The sequence below is a fragment of the Felis catus genome, chromosome C1 (assembly GCF_018350175.1).
Source record: "Felis catus isolate Fca126 chromosome C1, F.catus_Fca126_mat1.0, whole genome shotgun sequence".
Lineage (NCBI taxonomy): Eukaryota > Metazoa > Chordata > Mammalia > Carnivora > Felidae > Felis > Felis catus.
Window position 1 is genome coordinate 131,711,929 of NC_058375.1, and position 24,781 is coordinate 131,736,709.

The 24,781-nt window shown below is 33.8% G+C and overlaps 1 protein-coding gene across 1 annotated transcript in view; it reads right to left on the reverse strand.

Moving 5' to 3' along the window:
* LRP1B (LDL receptor related protein 1B) overlaps positions 1-24,781 on the reverse strand; it is a 1,940,511-nt gene that overhangs the window by 260,372 nt on the left and 1,655,358 nt on the right. Inside the window, exons 53-58 of the mRNA XM_023259298.2 lie at positions 23,773-23,892; positions 19,236-19,364; positions 14,982-15,104; positions 11,324-11,464; positions 9,766-9,953; positions 3,273-3,456 (exon numbers count right to left, since the gene is read on the reverse strand). Coding sequence (XP_023115066.2) covers positions 3,273-3,456; positions 9,766-9,953; positions 11,324-11,464; positions 14,982-15,104; positions 19,236-19,364; positions 23,773-23,892 — 885 coding nt within the window. The remainder of the gene's footprint in view (positions 1-3,272; positions 3,457-9,765; positions 9,954-11,323; positions 11,465-14,981; positions 15,105-19,235; positions 19,365-23,772; positions 23,893-24,781) is intronic.

Genomic DNA, 24,781 nt, shown 5'->3' on the forward strand with positions numbered 1-24,781 from the left:
TGTTAATGTTTATTTATTTGGGAAAGAGTACAAGCAAGGGAGGGGCAGAAAAGAGAGGGGAGATAGAGAATCCCAAGCAGGCTCTATGCTGTCATCATGGAATCTCACACCAGGCTCGATCTCATGAACTGTGAGATCATGACCTGAGCTGAGATCAAGAATCCAACGCTTAACCAACCTAACCACCCAGGCACCCCAGTCATGGTCTACCTTAATACTTAGGTAGTTCTGTTCTTTACTATTTAAATGTAATAACTGAAATTATAAAATTCCTCAAAGAAAATATCAACAAAAGGCTCCTTTAAGGTCATGTTAATGATTTTTTTTAGATATTACAGAAAAAACACAAGCAATAAAGGCAAAAATAAGCAGAACTATATTAAAGTAAAAAGTTTCTTTCTGTGCAGCAAAATAAACAATCAACACAATTAAAAGGCAGCATATGAAATGGGAGAAAATATTTGTAACTTATATATCTGATAACAGGTTACATTGAAAACATATAAAGAACTCACATACAAATCAATAACAAAAACCAAAAATAAATTGATTTAAATATGGGCAGAGGAACTGAATAGACATTTTTCCAAAGAAGACATACAAATGGCCAACAAGTACATCAAAAAATGTTCAACATCAACAATAATCAGGGAAACACAAATTAAAATCAGTGAGATATCACCTTACATCTGTTAGAATATCTATCATCAAAAACACCAGAGATAACAAGTGTTGACAAGGATTTGAGAAAAAGGAAACTTTGTTCATTGTCGGTAGGAATGTATATCCACTATGAAAACCAGTATGGAGGTCCCTAAAAAGATTAAAAATAGAACCAACATATGAACCAGCAATCTTGCTTCTGGGTATTTATCCAAAGGAAATAAAAACATGATGAGAAAGATACATATCTTCACTCCCATGTTTATGACAGCTTTATTCACAACAGCCAAGATATGGAAATCACCTAAATGTCCACAATGGATGAATAAAGAAGATGTGACATACATACACATATATATAAATATATGTATATGTATCTGTGTTTACATGCATGTGTCAATTTATATGTATGTATTTACGCATATGTATTTTTTATAGTATATAATATATATATATATATATAGTATATAATATTATGTTTTATATATTATATACATATACTATATTATACATTATACACATATACACACACACAATGGAATATTATTCAGCCATGAGAAATAATGAAATTCTGCCATTTACAACAACATGGATGGTCCTTGAGAACATTATACTAAGTGAAGTCAGAGAAGGATGAATACTATGTGATTATCACCTATATGTAGAATATCAAAAAAGTCAAACTCATAGAAACAGACAGTAGAATGGTGGTTGCCAGGTACGAAGGGTGAGAGAAATGGGGAGATGTTGGTTAAAGAATACAAACTTCCAGTAAGAAGATAAATAAGTTCTGAGGATCTAAGGCACAGCATGGTGATTTTAGGTAAAATACTACATACTTGAAAGTTGCTAAGAGAGTAGAGCTTAAATGTTATCACCACAAGAAAGAAATGGTAATTAGGTGAAGTGACAGAGGGATTCCTAACACTATGGTGGCACTCATGTTGCAATATCTAAAGTGTATCATGTGTAGACCTGTTACACAGCTATGTGTCACACAGCTATATGTTACACAGCTAAATGTCAACTATACTTCAATAAAGTTGGAAAAAATCCATCTCTTTAGCAAAAGAATTATGCTTCAGGAACACATTTTTGTATCATTATTAGTTTCTAATAATTGCTGCTAATGAGAAACAACTACAGCATGGACACATGATATAATGAGATAAAAATTGTAATCATCAGCATTCATCTCCTTCATACCCTCCTTTCTGAAAAGTTTAAAGTAACAAAAACATTGACTGGTTTTGTGATTTTCTTTTTTCTTATTTCATGTGGCTGAATGCATGATGTAGCAAGTAGGTTTGCAAACAAAACAACAGGCTTCAAATAATATACAAATTGATTCAGTGAGGAATACTCCAAGAATAAGTAAAAGTGAAAAAAAAGCAAACACACAAAAAAACTGAAAGGGTTTTTTTGTTTCTCTATAATGTGCAAAGGGTTAACTAGTTGAAAAACTAATTTTAAGACTTCCTGGGGGCGCCTGGGTGGCTCAGTCGGTTGAGCGTCCGACTTCAGCTCAGGTCATGATCTCGCGGTTCATGAGTTTCAGTCCCGCGTCGGGCTCTGTGCTGACAGCTCAGAGCCTGGAGTCTGCTTCAGATTCTGTCTCCCTCTCCCTCTTCCCTGCCCTTCCCCTGCTCACGGTCTGTCTCTCTCTGTCTCTCAATAATAAATAAACGTTTAAAAAAATTAAAAAAAAAAGAATTCCTGGTGCCTGGGGGGCATCTGGGTGGCTCAGTTGGTTAAGCATCTGACTTCAGTTCAGGTCATCATCTCTGGGGCCAGGAGTTTGAGCACCCTCTTGTCTTTCTCTGACTGACTTACTTTGCTTAGCATAATATACTCTACGCTGTCATAGAAATGTGACATACATATACATAAGAAGCTAGCAATGCTGTTTGATTCACAGAAAGTGAGGGGGTAGAGACAATATTGTGTATCATTTTTTGCTCAGCCATTTATTATATATTGCTTTGCATGATTTTAATATGTGTGATTTTCTCCCCTAATGAATTATAATATTTTTAAAATTATGGCCCACGTTCTATTAAATTTTCTAATTTACAAAGTCAAACTCACTACTAGAAACAAAGAGAAGTTTAATAACATTTGTTGAGTCTATGGAAGAATTCAAGTAGCCCTATATAGCTGATTTATTGCTATTGTTGTCATCATCATTACTATTATCATTATTGACCTTCTTGGCATACGTATATGAGCATGTATGGTATAGGGGAGAAGGAAAGCTATTATAATACAGTCACAATAGGCTCTTTAATAGTCTTGGTCAAACCTTCTCTTAAGAACCTATGATGCAGCAGGAAAAAATGCTAGAAATAGTTCTTTTTACCTCTGAGCACTCTCAAAATCTAAAAATCAGTTAATAATTCACAAGACCATAATGTGATTTTATTACAAACAGAACAGTATGTGGACAGCACACAAAATTAGAGTGACATATCCCTATATCAAGGTAAGTAAGGAAGAATTTTGATTTCTCAGAAACAGCAAAGGGGAGTGAATTCAGTAAGAATAGCTATAAAACTCAGAATCCATATGTGTAACTGAGGCTGGATCAGTGGACAAGTTCAATTCCATACCTGAGAGTGATTTGCAGCCATTTGGGTTATCAGGTTGTATTTCATACCCATCTGTACAAAAGCACTTGTAGGTCCCATATGTATTGATGCATTGCTGGCTACACGGAAATCCCAAGGAGCATTCGTCAACGTCCACACATGTTTTACCATCATCCTTCAGTTGGAATCCAGGCCAGCATTTGCACTAAAGAATGAGAAACAAGTATAATCATTTCATATCATTGTCACTGTCTTTTCCTATTGGATATCCTGTTAGCATGATTCAGGTAAGAAAATCATTTAAGAATAGATAATGACAGGGTGCCTGGATGGCTCAGTCAGTTAAGCATCTGATTCTTGGTTTCAGCTCAGGTCATGATCTCATGGTTTTACGAGTTTGAGCTCCATATCGGGCTCCATGCTGAGAGCATGGGACTCTCTGTCTCCCTCTCTCTCTGACCTACCCCCACTCATGCTGTCTCTGTGTCTCTCAAAATAAATAAGTAAACTTAAAAAAATAAATTAATTAATTAAAAAAAAGAATAGATAATGGCAAGTCTTTCTGTCTCCAGGGATTAACCTTTAATAAGAATTATGTATATTAAGTAATATTAAAGCTAAAAACAAATTCTCCCAAATATCTTCATTTGATCATCCGAGGTTGGCAAGATTTTTATAAAAGTTAACTGACATCATCAAAGCCATGTGGCCATAGCATGGCAAGGACCACAAAACTAGTCAACTTCCTTCATTCTTTTTCTACTGCATTATCTTGACTTTTTAGAAGACTTTAACGATCATAAGAATTAATGATTATGCAGAGCTTTGTAGATTACTAGCATTGGTACATATGCTATTTCAACAAGGCCTTACAGAAATCAGTGATGTAGGTATTATTATTTTTAGTTAACTGATGAGAAGCTAGAGACATACGGGTGAAGTTGCCCGGATAAAGCCAGAGGATTGCTGAGACTGTCTATAACATATACTAAGGCACAATTAACATTGGTCAACTGGGTCTGATCCCATAACTTGGCATGCTGATGTTGTTTGGGGAAATAAAATAATATTAACATAATTTCCCACTATAATTTAATCACTTTTTGTGTCATCAAATCTTTTGTTCAGCATCTCTCTATCATGTAATATATGAAACTCTGATGATGATATGCAATATTTACTAACCAGCATGTAAATTCTGATGTCACACCATAGTATGTCTTTGCAGTCCCAAAAATAATGACGTACTGTGACTGGTCACTGTCTTTCAGGTCTATATTCAATCTCTGCCAGGCAGCATATGAGAATTATAATTATACAAAATGAATCTATAATTGGCCAGATGATTATGATCATACTATCTTTACCAAGACTCTTTAGCACTTTTGCAATTAAGGAATGTGTGAATATTGAGAAGGACAGTGAGTTAAAAAGAAACCCTAAATCGTTATGAGTAACTGGTATCCAAGAGTTATTCAAAGCAAACATTTAATAACCTAGATTATTTATCTGAGGATAAATGTGATGGCAGATCTTTTTATCTATTGGGAAAAAAATCAGAGAGATATATGTGCATTTATTAAATAGTAAGCAAACAATTGAGTTTTTTAAGCACAAAAAAAAAAAAACATTATTTGCTGGAGAGGCCACTTCATCTTCACCCAGAAATGTTCCAAAGCAAACTAAATGGATGCTACTAAGTTCTTTTATAAGGAATGAATTGCTTTAAGCTCATAATGAATTGCTTAAGCGCTTTCATTGTTAACAATTTACACCAATATTTAGCTAATAATTCTCAGCAAATACAAGTTTTTGTTTTGTTTTATTTTTAAGCCAACAAATCAAAACAAAAGCCACAGTTTGATTTCCTAAACTCTCCTCATCAAACTCTTACTTTCTTTGAGAAGACTTATCCTGCTACCTGTTTAAGGAAGTCAGGACAATCAGTGCTTTGCTATGGCAAAGGAAAACGAGGTGATTAATGTCACCTAAGTGTACACTTAAAAATTGTTAAAATGGTAGGGGAGCCTAGGTGGCTCAGTAGGTTGAGCGTCCGACTCTTGATTTTGGCTCAGGTCGTGATCTCATGGTTCCTGGGACTGAGCCCCAAGTCATTCCAGCTCTACGCTGACAGCGTGGAGCCTGCTTGGGATTTTCTCTCCCTCTTTCTCCCTATGTCTCTACCCCTCCCTCTCTTTCTGCTCCTCCCTCACTCAGGCTCTCTTTCTCTGTCAAAAATAAATAAATGAAAAAAGTTGGTTAAAATGGTAAATTTTATGTTATGTATATTTTACCACAATTTAAAAAAAATATTTTTTAAAAAACGCAAGTATAAAATGGCAGGATACTAAAATATATCACTGAAAAGGACTGGAGTAGAGATCACTTAGGCCAGAAACCAGAGATCCATAGGCTGACATAAGGCATTGTTGAATTCAAGGAGCACTTTAGGACAAGTGAAAGGAATTGTAATAGAATGTACTGAATTCCTCTCAGAGAGTATTATAAAAGGAAATAAACAGTGTCCTAATTTTAATGGGATTTCTGAAAATCACTTTGAATGGCTAACATCAGGTTTATACAACTACTATATCAAATAGAACTACTATATCAAATAGCTTCCACATTTATAGAAAATCAATTTCTTAATGTAAAATTGGTAAAAGTGACTAAATATAGATTTCTATAAACAAATGAAATATGTTTAAGAGGTTATCAGTAAGTTTTTAAAAGATTATTTATTGAAAGAGAAGATTTTTTTAAAAGATCATTTCCCCCAATCCGTTAACCTTGTTTTAACAAAAACATTTTTGCTCCCAAATAACCCAAAGGTCTCAGTGGGACATTCTACCAGCCTAGCTTTCATAAGTTGAGTGAAATAAAAGAATAATCATTTGTACCTTCAAAGATAAAAGATGAGAGATTAATCTATCTTGGAAACTGAGTTTTAAATTTTCTCATTTTCATTTACCAAAAAAACCCATTTTTTATGAAAGTGAGATTTGTGTATTTTCAATATTATCTTAATTTTTCTCACCATCAAGAATGACTTCAAATTTTCCTGATTTGTATTAATTTTTATATAGGATCATATAGCTACCAGAAAGAAATATAGCTACCCAAACTTTTCCTATTAAATTCAGAGAAGTTTCTTTGTAGCTTTTTAAGCAATATTTTACAAATATTATTTCTAATACATACATTAAAACTTATTTCCCTCCCAGAAGTACATTTATTTTTACATGGTAAATTATCCTTCATATCAAAATAAGATCCTTGCTGTAGTAAATGTTATTACTCCCTGCTGAATAGTTAGATACATTGTATTTGTCTTACAACAAACGTGCAAATTGTTCACAGTCCATAAGGTCTAAATTTTGCTTTTGTAAGCAATTTTCATTTTATTGCAGAATTTGGTGGAGGATTTATTGCCATGTTCTATAGCTATTGTAATGAAAAATTGGTTACTGGATATTTTTCTCCATTTCCTGGAAAAGAGAAACCAATAAGCTCCCCCCCCCCAAATATATAAGCATTTTGTTGTATATAAGGCTTTTTACTCAATTTCCTATCACCACATTATCATGAATATAAATATGTGTGTGTATGTATGTGTATGTATATATATATATATTTTTTAACACAATATGTAAAATGTTAGCTTTGAAACTTTATTTAAATCTCTCATTTCTGATTCTGCTTGAATTTTTATATTGGTCTTGTTTCCCCAATAGATATTTTATTTTATTCATTAGTTTTGACATGTGTACATATTCAAGAATGCTATTCATAGCAATTCTGTCAGGTATCAGACACAGAGACTTTCTAAATAATTAAATAAATATATTACCTATTTTAACTAGAATATTCACTTCATTCTATGACCCTTCTGAGAAGTCAAGGTGAAAATACTGTTTTTTTTTAAAGTTATCAACAAACAAGTATTTCTATATGATGGGTCTTATAAAGTAATTAAAATAGTATGATTTAATATGATGCTCTGGATGATATATATTTCTACCACAGTAGTTTTCTAAATATGGCATTTCTGAGTACTAAGTACTTCTTATATGCAGGCATTATAAAAATACTAAAGCTCATTTGGATGTTATATGAAAAGGTGGTCATCTAATATCCTATAATTATTAGATTTTACCACCATATTTGTTATGACAGATTTTAAATACACGTAGATAAAATGTAAGGAGATCTACTTTGAAATTTAAGTTTTTAGATAGATGGAAAGATACACAGATGCTAGATAGATGGATGACAGATTCTATGATTTATAGATTCCATAAACATATAGAAATATAGAATATATTATACAGATACAACTAAACCACTATTTATAAACTCTGCATTTAAATTGTAACTGTAATATTTCTGTAATTATCTGTAATTATCTGTAATATTTCTATGACCTGTTCCCTAATATTTATTTTTTTTTTAATTTTTTTTTCAACGTTTTTTATTTATTTTTGGGACAGAGAGAGACAGAGCATGAACGGGGGAGGGGCAGAGAGAGAGAGGGAGACACAGAATCGGAAACAGGCTCCAGGCTCCGAGCCATCAGCCCAGAGCCCGATGCGGGGCTCGAACTCACGGACCGCAAGATCGTGACCTGGCTGAAGTCGGACGCTTAACCGACTGCGCCACCCAGGCGCCCCTGTTCCCTAATATTTCAAGAAACACTTTATATTGATTGTGCATAAGTCACTAATAATATTTTTTTCTGCTCCATTGGGTTTCAAAATATTTATTGCCAAAATTGATTATCTGATAGATATTCATCTCATTAAGAGTTATTTTGGTTCATTGTCTTGTTTCATTTTACCAACAATACAATGTTATAAGTGACTACATGTGTGTTTTAAGTCTGTAAATTAAAAAAAAAATTAATGTTTATTTTTGAGAGAAAGAGACAGAGTGTAAGCAGGGGAGGAGTGGAGAGAGAGGGAGACACAGAATCTGAAGCAGGCTCCAGGCTCTGAGCTGTCAGCACAGAGCCCAACATGGGGTTCGAACCCACAAACTGTGAGATCATGACCTGAGCCAAGGTCAGACGCTTAACCAACTGAGTCACCCAGACATCCCTTTAAGTCTATAAATTTAACCAAGTCTTAATACAATATTCAAACTAAAAAAATATTTTTCGTAACAAATGTAGCTTCCTTAGTGTTTTGGTTTTTATCCCTGTTTTTGCATAGAGGAAAATGATCATTGTAGTTTTCTGGTTTCATCTACATACAATTAAATCCTATCAATGTAGTTAAACTAATCACAATACCAGAAATTCAGAGATTACAGACGCCAAAGTGGTTGGCTAAATTTACCATTTGACAGAAGTGGCCTATCATGGGATGTCAAGGCTGGCAAGAAAAAAGATACAACATCTTTGCAATATACAAATATTTTCTCTAGCATGCTTTAAAGAAAGCCACAATTTAACCTCTTTAGTAGTGAGAAATGAGACAGTTCTTTCCAAGTAAAGAGTATTTTACAACACTTTTCCTTATACTGAACAGAATCCGCCTCCTAATTTATAATTCCAACCTTCGAAACAAACTCAGACTAGGTTGCTCCCTATTCCAGTACTTCATATATTTGAATACAGATAACAATTCATCTTTGCTCGAGGGAAAACTCCTAAAGGTGTGTGTTCCATACTCCTTATGCTTCTGGATGTACAAATTTGTATACACTACAATTTGTCAAGGTTCCTCTTAAAATGCCCTGTCCATAAGTGTGCATAGTACCCCAGGTGTGTTCTGATCAGTGTGGAATTCAGTAGAATAAAATCTAACCTCTGTAATACTATAACTGGCATTAGACTGAGTCTGTGTTTTAGAGGAGCCTGTCCTATTGCTGATTCAGACAGAACTAGTGTTCACTTAAAAACCATTGACTTCTGAATGAATTGCTCTTCCTAAGATTTCCCCAACCATAATCAAACTTACTGTGCAGCTTTAATTTTATGTTCATTTGCACCCTCCTTTCCAACATGAATGAAAAGGAGATGTTTTTAAGAGCTATTCTTGCCAATCAGTTGTGTCAGTGTATCATCCTCCTCAGGAAAATGGTACTAACAAAAGTCAATTAGGATATTGGGCATGATATATTTTTAGTGTACCTGCACTCAGTCCTAATAATTCATGTGTTCTGTTTTTTTTCTGTTTATATGAACAATATTGTATTATCCAATGTTGTGGTAGACAGATGCTCAGTCCATTTCACTTCAAAGATGGGAGAAAGAATGAGGGAAGAAATGAGAACTTAAGAGTTGCATACATATTTTTGTGCCACCAACATGGCAGTATTTCCCTAAACACTGGTCTTCTGCTGATTTTGTTTTTCTTTATGTTCAGCATACATTGAAAATGTTCAACATTTTCATATATCTTCAACAATATTATGATGCATTTTAAGTCTTACAGTTATAGTAAATTACATAGCGTTCACTATCTCAAATTCTAATGTATCTTGTGATTTGCTATTTTTGATGAGTACCTACCTTGTAACTGACTGGAAGGTCTTGACAATCTTGAGAACATCCACTGACTTTCTTACTCAAACATTCATTTATATGGCAGTTTCTCTCATCTGAGCCATCGCCACAGTCATCCTTACTGTCACAAAGACCTCCACTGGGAATGCACCTGCCATTTTTGCACATAAAAAATGAACTGTTGCATGACTGTTCTGGAAAAAGAAAATAAAACAAATGGAACATAAAGGGCATGCCATTGCTTTATACTACAATTGTTGAAAACATTCACAAATATGATAACTTATCTGTCAAAAATTATGGTAAATACATGTGCATCTACAATTCTCTATACATAGTGTAATATTTTATACACAAAATATAAAAAAAAATCAAGGGCAAAATGTACTTTCATGTTCAACACTTATTGAAAATCTTTCTTTGCCATGAAAATTAACAATCAAAATAAGCATCTCTAGTAAAATTAATGGAGTATTTCTGTCTTCATCTATATTGTGAAGATGGAATTTAAAAGTATGATGATAGTTTGACATTTCCCTCAAGCCACAGGTCTCTAAGAAATTATATGTCACTAAAAATTAAGAATCTAGAATCGGTAGATATTCCTAAATTCTTTTTCTTCCTGGAAATATAACGTTGACATTTTTAAGTCAGGGCATAAAAAGGACATTTGTGGTGAATAATAGTTTTTCCAAATATATCTATGGAAAGGAGTTTAGGTTTTGCAGATACTTACAACCTGATGACTTGAATATTACTCATTATCATACATGATAAAAGAAAGCCTATTAGCATGTAAAGTACATGAGAAAAAAGCAATTGGGTTTATTTTAAATATATGACTATGTATTCAGTCTTTGGAATAGTGAAATGATAAATAGACCAAGTTTGGCTATGTATATATTTCTGTTCAAGTGATATGCAATTTATTTCATTGTGCCTAAGTATGACTCATACAGACTTTCTCTCAGTAAATCTCAGCTTATTTTATGTTTAAATTTTCAAATAGGACCATACCAGAAAATTATTTTCACATAATCATGTATTAAGAAAAAATAACTTTTTCAAAGGGGGCAAGGCGATGGATTCATTAAGTTCATTGCCTCAAATCTTTGTATTTTGGCACAGATTTAAATTTCTAAAAGTAGTTTCAAAACATAGTTGATTACTAGGATCTGGCATGGTATCACTTGAAACATCATATGCTTAATTATTTGCATTTTTCCTTGAATATCATACTAGAATGACAATCAGAGTCACAGTTTTGCCATTAAAAAAGCAAATGTTGGGGGGGTATCTGGGTGGATCAGTCTATTGGGCGTCTGACTTTGGTTCAGGTCATGGTCTCATGGTTCATGGGTTCGAGTCCCACATCATGCTCTGTGCTGACAGCTCAGAGCCTGGAGTCTGCTTCGGAATCTGTGTCTCCCTCTCTCTCTCTGTCCTCCCCTGCCCCCAGCTGACACTGTCTCTATCTCTTAAAAATGAATAAACTTTAAAAAATACTTAAAAATATAAAGTAGAAAGCAAATTGTGGAATAAGCATATTATATATTTTCTGTACCTGCACTTTTGCACTTTGGGTTTAAAGGTGCTTCATCAGAATGGTCAGGGCAATCAAAGTCTCCATCACACTGCCATTGAGTACTTAGGAGGCATCGTCCATCAGCACAACTAAATTCTTCCACATTACACTGTCGATATGCTAGAGACAAAAAAACAAACCTTCTAATTCATATAACAAATACTCATTAAAACTACATCCCCCAATGTACACTATACCTAGTTAACCATGGGAGTTACCCATGTCTCCTATGATAAATGTTTCTAATTTCTTTTGGGAACAGTGGTCATAATGAAGAGATATTTGTGGTTGAAAAGAGATATTTGTGGTTGAAATCTGGATTAAGGGCCAGAAAATAAAGTAAAAAACAAGGCAATCTTAGTGTTTCTGAGTGAGGAAACAGAAATGCAATACTCGAGGATACCACACCATCTCTGTTCACCTATTTTCTGTCTTCTAAAAATTTCCCTCTGAATGAAAAACAAGAATAAAGCTATTACATTTTTTTCAAGACTAAGCTTGATTAGGTATAGCACCAGAACATATGGATGAAGTGATTCTGAGTTATAATAATAATTCTCAGAAGCTGTAATGCTATGTTTGTGTTTGGGAAGCAGTGTTGAAACTGTAAAGACATTGCTAAAATGAAAGAAAAGTAAATTTATAAAGCAATAAAAACAAAACTATTGCAATTATCCTATATATTGATACTTAGAGGTATTAAAAAGCTTTATTCAAATCACAGTATCAACCCATCAATTTTTAATGTTCATATCTATGCCTGTTTGTAAGTAAAACTCATTTGATTTTGAATATTATGAGTATTTTTCCTAAGTTTGTTAACAATAAAAACTATAATTTCCATTAAGAAACTTTCTGGTAAATCTGGCAAATATTCTACTTTTGAAAAGAGGGAATAAGATCTGTATGTTTATTAACAAATAGACAAAATTCCAATAGAAAAATAATTCAACAATGATTATATAATTGAGATGTTTGTCACATAGAATGGCAAAATTAGAGAGTTCTAAAATACTCCAGTTTCCCTGGTCTTTCTTCCCTCCCGTTCCTCACTAGTTCATTCTCCTCAGTCAATAGGTCAATATGTACATTACATTCAAGTCTCTCCCAGCCCAGTAACAATAAAAATCCATCCACATAACTCTTAACTATACCTTACTTTTCTTTCCTACTACCCTAGCCAGTGTTTCCTCACTTATCTCCAGCTCTTCCTCAATTCATTAATATCCATTTCCACATCTGCCTTCTGAAATTACTCTTTGAGCTAACAAATACCAAGTGACAAGTGAATTCAAAGGTGTCTCAGACTCTTTATCTATTTCACTTTCCTTCAGCATTTGATGTTGAGCACACTACCCTGTAAATAATTTCCTAATTTAATATTTATAATCCACTCTCCTGGACATCTTTCTAACTTCACGTTTGCTGTTCCCTTTTATCCTTCTTTCTGTATGAAGTCAAATCCTGTTCCATCCTAAAATATTGCAGGTGAAGCCCTAACTTCAATCTTCAACATGTTGCTTTCCCCTCTTCCTGTCTGCAGTGCTGGGTGTTCTCATTCTTGGCTACATTTTGAATATCATCTTTATGCCAATGACCACCAAATTAATCTTATTTTCCTGGTTATCCTTTGGTTTCTGGAACTAAATTTTCAAACACTCACTGTACAGCTCCATGTGATTGTCTGATTAACACTTCATATTCAAAGTATCCAAAATTAATTCTTTTTTACATTTCTCTTCTGCATCTGCAAAACTTGGCCCTTAATCTCTTGTGTTCCAAAGTTCATTCATAGTAACACACCATCCGCCAATTCATCCGAGCTAGAAATTCTCCTTTCTCCTCCATATCTGACCGTAGATGAATTCTGACTGATTCTGTTCTCCTCATTCCACCATTTCTGCCCTGGCTTAACATCACATCATTAATCATCAGAACTATTGCAATAATTTTCTAGTTAGCTTACTTTCTCCCTAATGTCTCCCCTCTCCCAGGGTAATATTTCATCCACTCTTCTGAAAAAGATGGTCCTGAAACATATTTTGACTGTGGCATTTCCCTATTTCAAATGTGTGTTGCCAACTAGGAGCCAAATAATTAAATACAAATTCCTTAACAAGTATTCCAGACTTTTTAGAATCCAGCTTCAACTTTCTAACTTACCTCAGAAAAGACTAATTGCTATTCTTCAACCATGTCAATTTACAGTCATTTGTAAACATACAAAGAACTTTCTATGTGTGAAGAACTATTCTTAGCACTTTACAAATATTAACTTAATTCTCTTAACATCCTTAATATATATATATACATATATATATTATACATTATATGTATATATATATATATACATATACATATAATGTATATATACATATAATGTACATATACATTAAAATAGATGAAGAATTTGGGTACAAAAAGGTGAAATAACTTTTCAAAGATCACACAGATAGTAAGGGGCAGGGCCAGGATCTGGACCCAGGCTGTCTGCCTCTAAGGTCCAAGCTTTTAACCACTGTGTATGTTCTCTACCATCCAAATACGACTTTCTCTAACAATCCTTGCTTCTTTATTCTTTAGTGACTCAAAAATTATTCTCTCAGCTTTGCTCCCATGTATTGTGATTCTTATTGCCATCTGACAATGTGTGCTATTTTTCTATATTGTATTTCTGATCTTCCTGTTTGTCTGCAATTTCTTCTATCTCTGTCTCTTTCATCTCCATATCAACTGAGTAAGTGTCTAACAGAGGGAAGGTATTCAATCAGAATTAATTGTACTTCCGATTAACACCTTGAGTTATGATGTATCTTTTAAAACATCACATTGAATCCATGACTTAATGGTGAAATGATCATAAAAACTGGTATCCAATGATTTCTATCAGGGACTGCTATCAAAAACCAAGGCTATAGACACAACACAGGAAGAACAAAAGAGGGCACTAAATCTACTGCCTTTCATCATTATATGTGGATTTTAATGCTTTTCATTTTACATTTACCCATGTATGTATTTAAGTTTTTTTTTCTTCTTACAAAAATACTAGGTTCATGTAAGAATTCAATTTCAACTAGGAATTTTTAATGATTTTCACTACAAAAGTTATATTTGTATTTGTGTGTATATTATATATGTACTGGCCCTATAAATATATATGCAATAAGATAAATTTTATCATTATATTATTCAATTTTAACAAATAAGTGTACATGTAAAAGGATAAGGTGAAAGGAAAATATTACGTATCCAATTTCTCTGATAGTTGTGAATTCTTTTTTTTCTCACTCAAGTATTTCATTTGGCTATAAGACTGACCTAGCTAGCCATATATTGTCTTTAAAGTTTAAAGCACTTTAAACCAAAAACATTTTCATAAACATTTCCCTGTGTGGCTCCTAATAAGAATATGCTACACGTAGGCATGATCTCCAAGTCAATGTGTAATTAAGCTAGAGCTTAAAGAAGTTATTGTGGCGCATCTATATATTACTGAGTTTACATGTCCTTAGTTTACATGTCCTTAGTGCATAAAGAAATGTGTTGTTCTTGTATTTACGTATTTCTTAAGATATCTTAAAAGATTCTTACTCAGCCTGACAACATCTTCTATGAAAAGTTTGGGTATACTCACCGCACTGCAGTGACTCATCGGAGCCATCTCCACAGTCATCATCATGGTCACAAACAAACTGCTTGGGGATGCACACTTTATTATGACACATGAAAGCATTTTCATCACATGTATTATTGGGAGCTAATAAAGATACCACAAAAAATAAAGTTAGATGAGTACCTATTTCATCTTCCCCCACCTTAGGACTTTGGGGAATGTATGCTATTATACTCAATAATTCATAGTTATTTACAAAAAAAAGAAAAGTTTGCTAATATATATATGGACATACATATAAATTCATAATATATATTAAAATGCACATATTTATATATGAAATATATGAACGCTGATTCAAAGTTTTAGTATTAATACATTCACCAATTCCACAGTGACCCTGAAATTTCAGGCCATTTAGCAATTTGTAAGTTTGCTAAAGAATGAATTCAAAAGTTCATAAGTGATAAAAAAATCATTCAACTGTAATAATGTGGCTGGGTTTTTTCTCTCCTTATGCCTGCAGGATTGCTAGTAAAGTGATAAAAACCTTGCTTCTTTGTGAAAAATGAACCTGAAAAGACTACCGAGTGCTAATGCTCATGATGGAAGTGAAAAGAAAACATCAAAATAGCTAAGAAAACTATTGTTTCAAAGATGAAAATAAAACTTGGGTGATTTTGGGATATTGAAATAGGTTAAGATCTATGGTCTGATAAGCCCAAAAAGTAAGTACCACATCAAATTAAGAATACTGATCCATGAAATGGAATACTGATTCTTTCGGAACCCTGATTCATGAAAACAATGCTCTAACAAGGGTCCTAACCAATGGGGAAAATAGTTGACCAAAATGTCCAATAACCTTCAGCAAAAGTTCAAAAACTGGTAAGTTTTGCAGAGTAAATAAACTTTAATACTATATGCATAGAATCATAGTGGTTTGAAGAGATCATTTAAATATTTTCAATTACTTTGTCTAATATTTAAAAGATTAATGTATGTTAGGACTCAAGGTTGTTTGAGATATTTTGAATATAAAAAATCTGCTATAGAATAGATGCTAACTAAACCTATTATAGTAATTACTGTAAAATATCACATAGACCAAACCATTATGTTGTTTACCTAAAACTCATATAATGTTGTATGTCAATTATATCTCACTTTTAAGTAAAATAAAAAAAGAATCTGATATATGTCACTATAGTATACTAGAAAGAGAAAGGTTTTGCAAAAAGTCACTCTGCTACTTATGATTTATATCTTATGGAAGGTTTTTACTTTCTTGTTTTATCTGTTTCTTTATTCACTTAACGAGAATGATAAGATCTATCTGATAAACTTCTTGCAAGAACCAGATAAGGTATATGAAGCAGATCAGCTTATTTTAGGTACTCAGTAAATTCCCAGGTGCTATTTAAATTCCCATCTATTTAACAACTATTTTTGGCATATTCCCAAAAACATTTCACTGAGATACTGTGGGAATTCAATAATGTAAATAAAACAACCTAACAATATAATTGACATATAATGGGCACTTGAAAAAATTTACATGCCTTCTAACTCCCCCCACCACATTCATGTCTTAATAGGTACTTCTCTCTACCTAGAATAACTCTCTTTTTTCTCTTTGTCCTTCATTACTAAGATAATGTTATTTCTTTTCCTTGAAATCCTTCTATGACACTTTTACCCTTTGTTATATAATATTTCTTTGTGATGACCTAGTATCTTCTATATTTAATTTGATATTTAAAGTATTATATTTATTCTTTTACCCATATTCAAAAAAGGAAATCTCTGCTTTCAAGTCTGTAATGACTACAATAGAGAAATGAGTAAGTAAAACAAAAAGGATTCCTTGGATTTAATCAAGTGTAACTTATTTCCAACAAATTTGTTTTCAAAAAAGATATGGAAGCCATGTAGAAGTAGCATTAAAACTTCCCATTATAACCTTATGAAGATAAAAAGCTTCTGCACAGCAAAGGAAACAACCAACAAAACTAAAAGGCAACCAACGGAATGGGAAAAGATATTCGCAAATGACATATCGGACAAAGGGCTAGTATCCAAAATCTATAAAGAGCTCACCAAACTCCACACCCGAAAAACAAATAACCCAGTGAAGAAATGGGCAGAAAACATGAATAGACACTTCTCTAAAGAAGACATCCGGATGGCCAACAGGCACATGAAAAGATGTTCAGCGTCGCTCCTTATCAGGGAAATACAAATCAAAACCACACTCAGGTATCACCTCATGCCAGTCAGAGTGGCCAAAATGAACAAATCAGGAGACTCTAGATGCTGGAGAGGATGTGGAGAAACGGGAACCCTCTTGCACTGTTGGTGGGAATGCAAATTGGTGCAGCCGCTCTGGAAAGCAGTGTGGAGGTTCCTCAGAAAATTAAAAATAGACCTACCCTATGACCCAGCAATAGCACTGCTAGGAATTTATCCAAGGGATACAGGAGTACTGATGCATAGGGCCACTTGTACCCCAATGTTCATAGCAGCACTCTCAACAATAGCCAAATTATGGAAAGAGCCTAAATGTCCATCACCTGATGAATGGATAAAGAAATTGTGGTTTATATACACAATGGAATACTACGTGGCAATGAGAAAAAATGAAATATGGCCTTTTGTAGCAACGTGGATGGAACTGGAGAGTGTGATGCTAAGTGAAATAAGCCATACAGAGAAAGACAGATACCATATGGTTTCACTCTTATGTGGATCCTGAGAAACTTAACAAGAACCCATGGGGGAGGGGAAGGAAAAAAAAAAAAGGTTAGAGTGGGAGAGAGCCAAAGCATAAGAGACTGTTAAAAACTGAGAACAAACTGAGGGTTGATGGGGGGTGGGAGGGAGGAGAGGGTGGGTGATGGGTATTGAGGAGGGCACCTTTTGGGATGAGCACTGGGTGTTGTATGGAAACCAATTTGACAATAAATTTCATATATAAAAAAAAAACCTTCCCATTATAATCATAGTAAAATTCAGTTACTAATAACTCCGCTAACTTTGAACTCTGTGACAGTTATATAACTGAAGTGAATTATGCCAATTCTAATACATGAATTATTCTTTAAAACACCAAGCAACAGAGGCTTATTTGGCATTAACGCTTTCAGGTCACTTGAGTACAATTTGTTGTACTTTAGCATAATTTACTTAACAGCACCCATGAGGTCCAAAAGTGTTAATATGTCTCCCAGAGTGTTAACTTACTACAATAGCAATAGTATACTGGGGCCATCTGGATCACTGAATTGATGCATAATCCTTTGTTATGTAGCCCTCAGTGGCCCCATTGACCTTTATAGACACACATATCGGTTTCAAGATCAAAGTGAACTATTCTATAATAGCATGAGTTTTGAACACATAGGCCTGCCTCATAGTTTTCTTTTTCTTTCTCCACTTTAACTACCCCGTCCACCCATATATACATACCCACACAGACACACACCTATATTATGGCTTCAAATACAGTTTTAAAGACCTGAAGACAGGTCATTGGAGAAATGATTGGCAGAATTCATTTTAATGGCCAGAATTCACAGCACTGTTTCTGACAACTTGCTCAGCTCAATGGATCCCCTATGTGACCTTGGGACAGTTTTCAAATATTCAGGCCCCTCATTCTCTTGATCATGCAAAAGATTTTATCTAAATTTTTACTACTGAGTAATTCCGTGAACATTTCCTGAGGTGACCAAGAGTCAGAAACTTAGTAAATTGTTTGACCTCCAAAGGTGTTCCCCTGATTCCCCAGCTTCATTCAGCTATATCCATACTATTTTTACCTGACCTAAGGGTTAATACCCTCTCCGCAGGACTAATAGGTGTTTACTGACCTTCTGATCAGTAGTTATTTGGGATCACATCAGTCATTTATAGAGTGTCTGTAATAGGCAATCTAAAACACTTTTTGGGGGTGGGGTTCTAAAAAGAAAATAACAAATCTACTATAGTCACACAACATCAGATAGCTACATAATCTCAGAAGAGAAGAGATGGGTCTGTGTTCATCAGAATGGTTTTTTAAATGGGTAATCCCAATGTGCATGTTTGAAAATCTCTGGACAGTAGCTGGTTAGAGGGGTTGCTGAACTACTCTGATGACAACATCCCACCTGATTAATTCTGGTACTATGTATGAGTCCAGGGAGTGGGAAAGTGAGAGAAAATGTGAGATGATAAATACTACAAAAGCAAGAGTCTGAGGGTGCTGCGGCAGCTTTCCTTCACGTGTCTTACCACAGCCTGCTGTGGAGAGCTCATCACTTCCATTTGGACAGTCCCTTTCACCATCACAAAGCCAGTGCCGTGGCACACAGGCATGGGAGCCCTGACAGCTGAACATGTCAGTTGCACAGGTGGCAGTGCCTGAAACCCAAGGAAAGAATGCCATTAAGATCACTGCATGTCTGCTGGGGAAGTCTAACATTTATATTTCCCTTAGAAAGAAAGGACACAGAAGAATGTTGCTAACAAGGAAGAGATTGTAGCTACTTGGAATCATTAGATAGCATCCTTCTCCTACAGATGTTTACACATTTTCCTCCCAGAATGCATTTCTTCCTAATTGCAAGTGTTAGATTTCTTAAGGCTACATGGCAGAAAACAATAAAGATCTTTTCTGCTTGTAAGATGTAGCAAAGCATAGGTATGTCATAGACTTGTGAATAAACTTTGATAACATTTATAAAAGACAGAACCTATAAGGATAATAATAATAATAGTAATAGTTATAATAACAATGTAATGATAATAATGAAATTTTTATTGCTTAATATATCCTAGGCACGTAATATATTCACTCATTTAATTTTTGCAGTAATCCCAACCAGTAGACTATTATTAGCCTTATTTCACTGAAAGAAAACTGAGCCTCAGAGAAGTTGAAAGTCCCACAGGTTGAGCTAGGAGTCCAAAACTCTTCTGATTGCTAAGCACCTTCTCTTAACCACTAATGCTATGATTGTTACTCCCCACCTTGTGTTGGCTGAAAAGAATAAACGTATGCGTGTTCCTTTTTTTCATACACACTTAATAAATAGAATTTACCTTTGCTCTGTCAATTCAATGTCCCTTTAGATGTATGATGTTTTTCAGATGTATACAGAAAGAAAAAAAATGCTTGCTGACTTTCACTATAAATTCAAAGGGTCATTGGTGGTTTCTTTGTTTCTCCTTATGTGGGTATAGGGTAAACATATGAAACAGAACATGATTATTTCTCATGATATTTTCCTAGCTCCTGCTTTTATTTATATAACATGTTTGTTGAATGAATCAGTTACATGACCCTCAAATCATGTTCTAACATTTCTTTAACTTCATTTTCCTGAGAGCAAAAGCTGCCCATAGAAAGGTGCTAGAAAGAAAGAAAGAAAGAAAGAAAGAAAGAAAGAAAGAAAGAAAGAAAGAAAGAAAAGGAAGAAAACACATTGTTAGAACTATTCAAAAAAAAAAGCTATTATCTCCAGGAATAAAATACAATATGACTGAATGGAGTGAAGAGAGATATTTGTTTCCAAACATTTAAAGCAGTGACCAACATGCTTTCATTATATAATTATCATCTTTCTTTTCAGCTGTAGAGTTGCTAGGAGCAGAAAATGCTTTTCAAGGCAATGTTTTCAATACGGCAGGGCAACAGGGTGCCCATATAAAACCCCTTGAGGATTTTCTCCTTCATAAACATGACTGTCCTTCACATATACTTTAGCTTAGAAGACAGGATGGCAAGTGAATGTAGAAAAGTCCTCCAGGTAATTCACATGTGCTCATTTGATTGGGGATCAGTGCTAATAGAATGAGGTTTAATATGATATCTATTCCTGGAAGAAATCATAAAAAATCTATTAAATAAATGTTGCTTTCATTTAAAAATGAATTTACCTGCTAACTATTATGTCTTTAGTACCTTCTATAATAAAATTATCTTCCTCCAGAATTTATTTTTATACTATTCCTCATAATGATCTATCTTTTCAAACTTGCCATTAGAATATAAAGTGTCACTTTTACTATTATACTCTCAATTAGTGCTTTAATTTCCATAATATTTTTATTATTTAGCTTGAGTTTAAAAAAAAAAAGGCATTCTCCCTAGTAAGGAAGTTTTGGTGCATGTGAAACTCCTTGTCTACTTTCCGATTATCACCCAATTTATTCTCAAGGTAGGCATAATAGATATAACATCAATTTGGCTATTGAGAAATCTAATTTGCTATGACCTTGGAGAAGACTAGTGTTTGAGCTTCACTATTTGTAAAATGAGGGAAATGACTAGATAATTACTAAGACACCTCAAGCTATAAAATGGCATAAAGCTCTTTGCAGCTAATTTCCTGACTCCCTTGATAGTATTCAATAGATTCTGTGTTAAGAGCATGCCAAAACATCATAGTCAATTGGAAAGAAAATGGGCCAAAGAAAAAACTCATGGCATCATTCCATAGTTACTCCTGCCATCTGGAGACACATTGCCTTCCTCAGGGAAATGAATTCCAGGAAAGGAAGACAAGCTGAAAGATTTCCACCAGATCCATCTTGGGTACCTGCTCAGATATTATATTTGATTGGTAAGAGTTACTATCCCATTTAGGAAATCCTCCAGAAATCTGAATTCTGGTCCTAGCTCTGTCATTACTGATTCTCTGAGTGACCTAAAGCAATTTATTAACTAAATGAGATCCTCAGATTCCAAGTCAAAACGATTATTGTGTTTATTAAGAAAGGTTGTGCTTACAGCCCATATTAGAATATTTAAAGATGAAGATTAAGAATCTACATTTTTGGGGCACCTGGGTGGCTCAGTTCGTGATCTCACAGTTTGTGAGTTCGAGCCCCGCGTTGGGCTCTGTGCTGACAGCTCAGAGCCTGGAGCCTGCTTCAGATTCTGTATCTCTCTCTCTCTACCCCTCCTCTGCTCACGCTCTGTGTCTCTCTGTCTCTCAATAATAAATAAATGTTAAAAAAATTAAAAAAAGAATCTACATTTTTAACAAACTTCTAAGAAGAATATTTTGTGCACTTAAGGTTGTGAACTACTGAGATAAATTATTTATAAAGTTTCTTTCCAAACCTAGTATATTAGATTCAGTTCATTCAATGATACTTGGTCTAAAGATTTTGTATGTGTCACCAGCTTAGCAGTTAGCATATAAAATACAACCTGTAAGTGAATTAAACAGACAGGTTTTGACAACAGGTAAACATGTCCATTACCATTTTAATTATTTAAAAAGTTATCAGCACATTGATAGATGTAGATTGGCAATAATACTCTGAAAAAGAACATTTATATTGTATACATTGATTCATGATAGATGATCACAATAGTTACATAAGGGAGATTTTTTGTACCCTCTTAATAGGTAGCAAAAATGCAGATGTGGGATAAGTCAGCTCTGTATGATTGCATAAGCTTTATACCTTCTATTTTGCTGTGTCCACTCAGAAAAGACAGAGGTATCAATTGAGCACTTTGGTGTAGGGTGAAACAAAAGGTCAAATCCAAGATGATTTTAGAGACTGGCAACATGTTCACCTCATTGTAAGTAGGTGATTCTTTTGTTAAAATTAAAACAAAATTAATAGCAAAGAGGAAAAAGTAGTTAAAAGCCACTGGTGAAACATCTAATTGATTACTGATTTCTTTTTCCTTTCAGAGCTTTTCTATAGTGATCCTTCTGTATTTATCTGCCGCATAACTGTTTCAGCTATGTAAACAAAAGATAGATTTGGGGTGGCTTAAATACAAGAAAATAAATTGCCTGCTTTCAGGGGACATCTTTAATTTTATGTTGTTTACAAACAACTTGAATAGTATAAAATCCTATCAACCTGTCTCAGTGGAAGGGACCTTAAAGGCCACAACTACTGAAATTTAAAAATGGTGTTAAGTACACCTAACTCTGTACATGCACCTTATTCTATGACTCAGGTCCTTTTCTCTCTAAAATAAGGATGATAAAACCTATGAAATAGGGCTAATACAATGAGTAAAGATTTTATGCCTATAATACAAACATGCAAATAGAAACAGATCAGAAAGATAAACACAAAGACACATAAATAAATAGTAGAATGCCTGTCCATTTGTAATAAATTTATACAGACTAGATCACTTCCTTCTTTTTCCCCTTAAAAAATTAAGCTAATAATCCCATTTAAGTTATTAGTTAAATGTTTGTGATTATTTGAAAGCAATTACACTGGCTATGTAGTTGATACATAGTGGGACATTCTATCTCTAATCCTAGAAAGCTGTTTATTGAAGTACACTTAAAAATATATAAATATCCCCCTTCTTTACTATCTATTTAAAACAATCCACTAATAACAATCACTATAATACATATATACAAACATAAATAGTGCGGGTAGCTTGTGACAGTGCAAATCAGTATATTTTGAGGGCCACTTAGCAATACATATCATGAGCCATGAAAAATGTTTGATTATTTGATCCAAGTATTCTCAGTCATTGAGATCTATTCCAAAGAAGTAATTGAATACTAAAAAAAAATAAAATTTGCAAATGTATTCATTGTGAATATTCAGGAAAAATCCTAAAAACTGAATAACTGTGTATGTAAAAATAGTAGAACGACAGGTTGTCATTAAAATAATAAAACCAGCTACATGGAAATGTATATGTAAATTTAAATTAAATTTAACAGAGTAAAAAAACAGAGTTTCATGTTTTTGATTGCTCTAAAATTGTAGTGCACATATATCATATGCCTAAGAATTGAATGAGAACACAAAAGAAACAACTCACCGCAAATGCTATCACTTTCATCTAATCCATCTCCACAATCGTCCTCTCCATCACAAATCCAGTGTTTAGATATACATTTTTGTGCAGAACAAGCAAATTGGTTCCAAGAACAAGAAGAATCTAGACAACAAACAAAAATGTTTGCTTTAGATGCAAAAGAAAAAAAAAAATCATGTGAGACCATCTTAGGACAGATCTGACAGTGAGAAAGGCCTTCCTTTAGATTTCGCTAAAATCAATTGTCTTATAATAAAACAAGCCAAATTTCTCTTCTCTACTACAGCTCTATAAAATTTTGACAACAGCCTGCTTATTCCCGCTGAGTGTTCAGGTTATGCAACATTTTTCCTCCCACAGAATTTTCACAGAATTATGCTGGCCACTCTCCCCTAAATATATATTCCAGGGTGTCATTAAAAAATGAACATCTGGTACATAGATATAAAACAAATATTCCAAGTGTGGTCTAGTCATCCGTCTAATTTTTAATTGATTTTTGAACAACTAGAGAAAAAAATGCTTCTAAGGCAAGATCACAATATGCTATATTCACCAGCATATATGTTTGTTTATAATGATGAGGTGACTAAGGGGCTTTTAGCTCAAAGACAGGCCACCAGTTTTACACCCCTACCTACTAAACCTTAAGTGTTTTTACTTTTCTCTCTTAGGGACCCTTAAGGCTGACTAATAACATCCAAATTCATTGGCATGGTGGCTTGTATTTTACTACCAAATTATGCATTTATAATAGTGTACTCCATTTATTTCCAAAGTCAGGTTTGTGATTTTTCTCCTTCACCCTTGGCCTATTCCTCCACTCAGCCTATTTATTACCAGGCAAAATCCAAAATAAAACCCTTCCAAATTCAAGTGTTCCAAATGTAAATGAGAATAAAAATAGACATTTGATTTTGATCCTATAAATTATTTAATAACCTTGCATCTTTATTTAAAATATTCACTTAGAAGACCTGTTGAAAAGAGTTTAGAAAACCTGAAGCCTGGA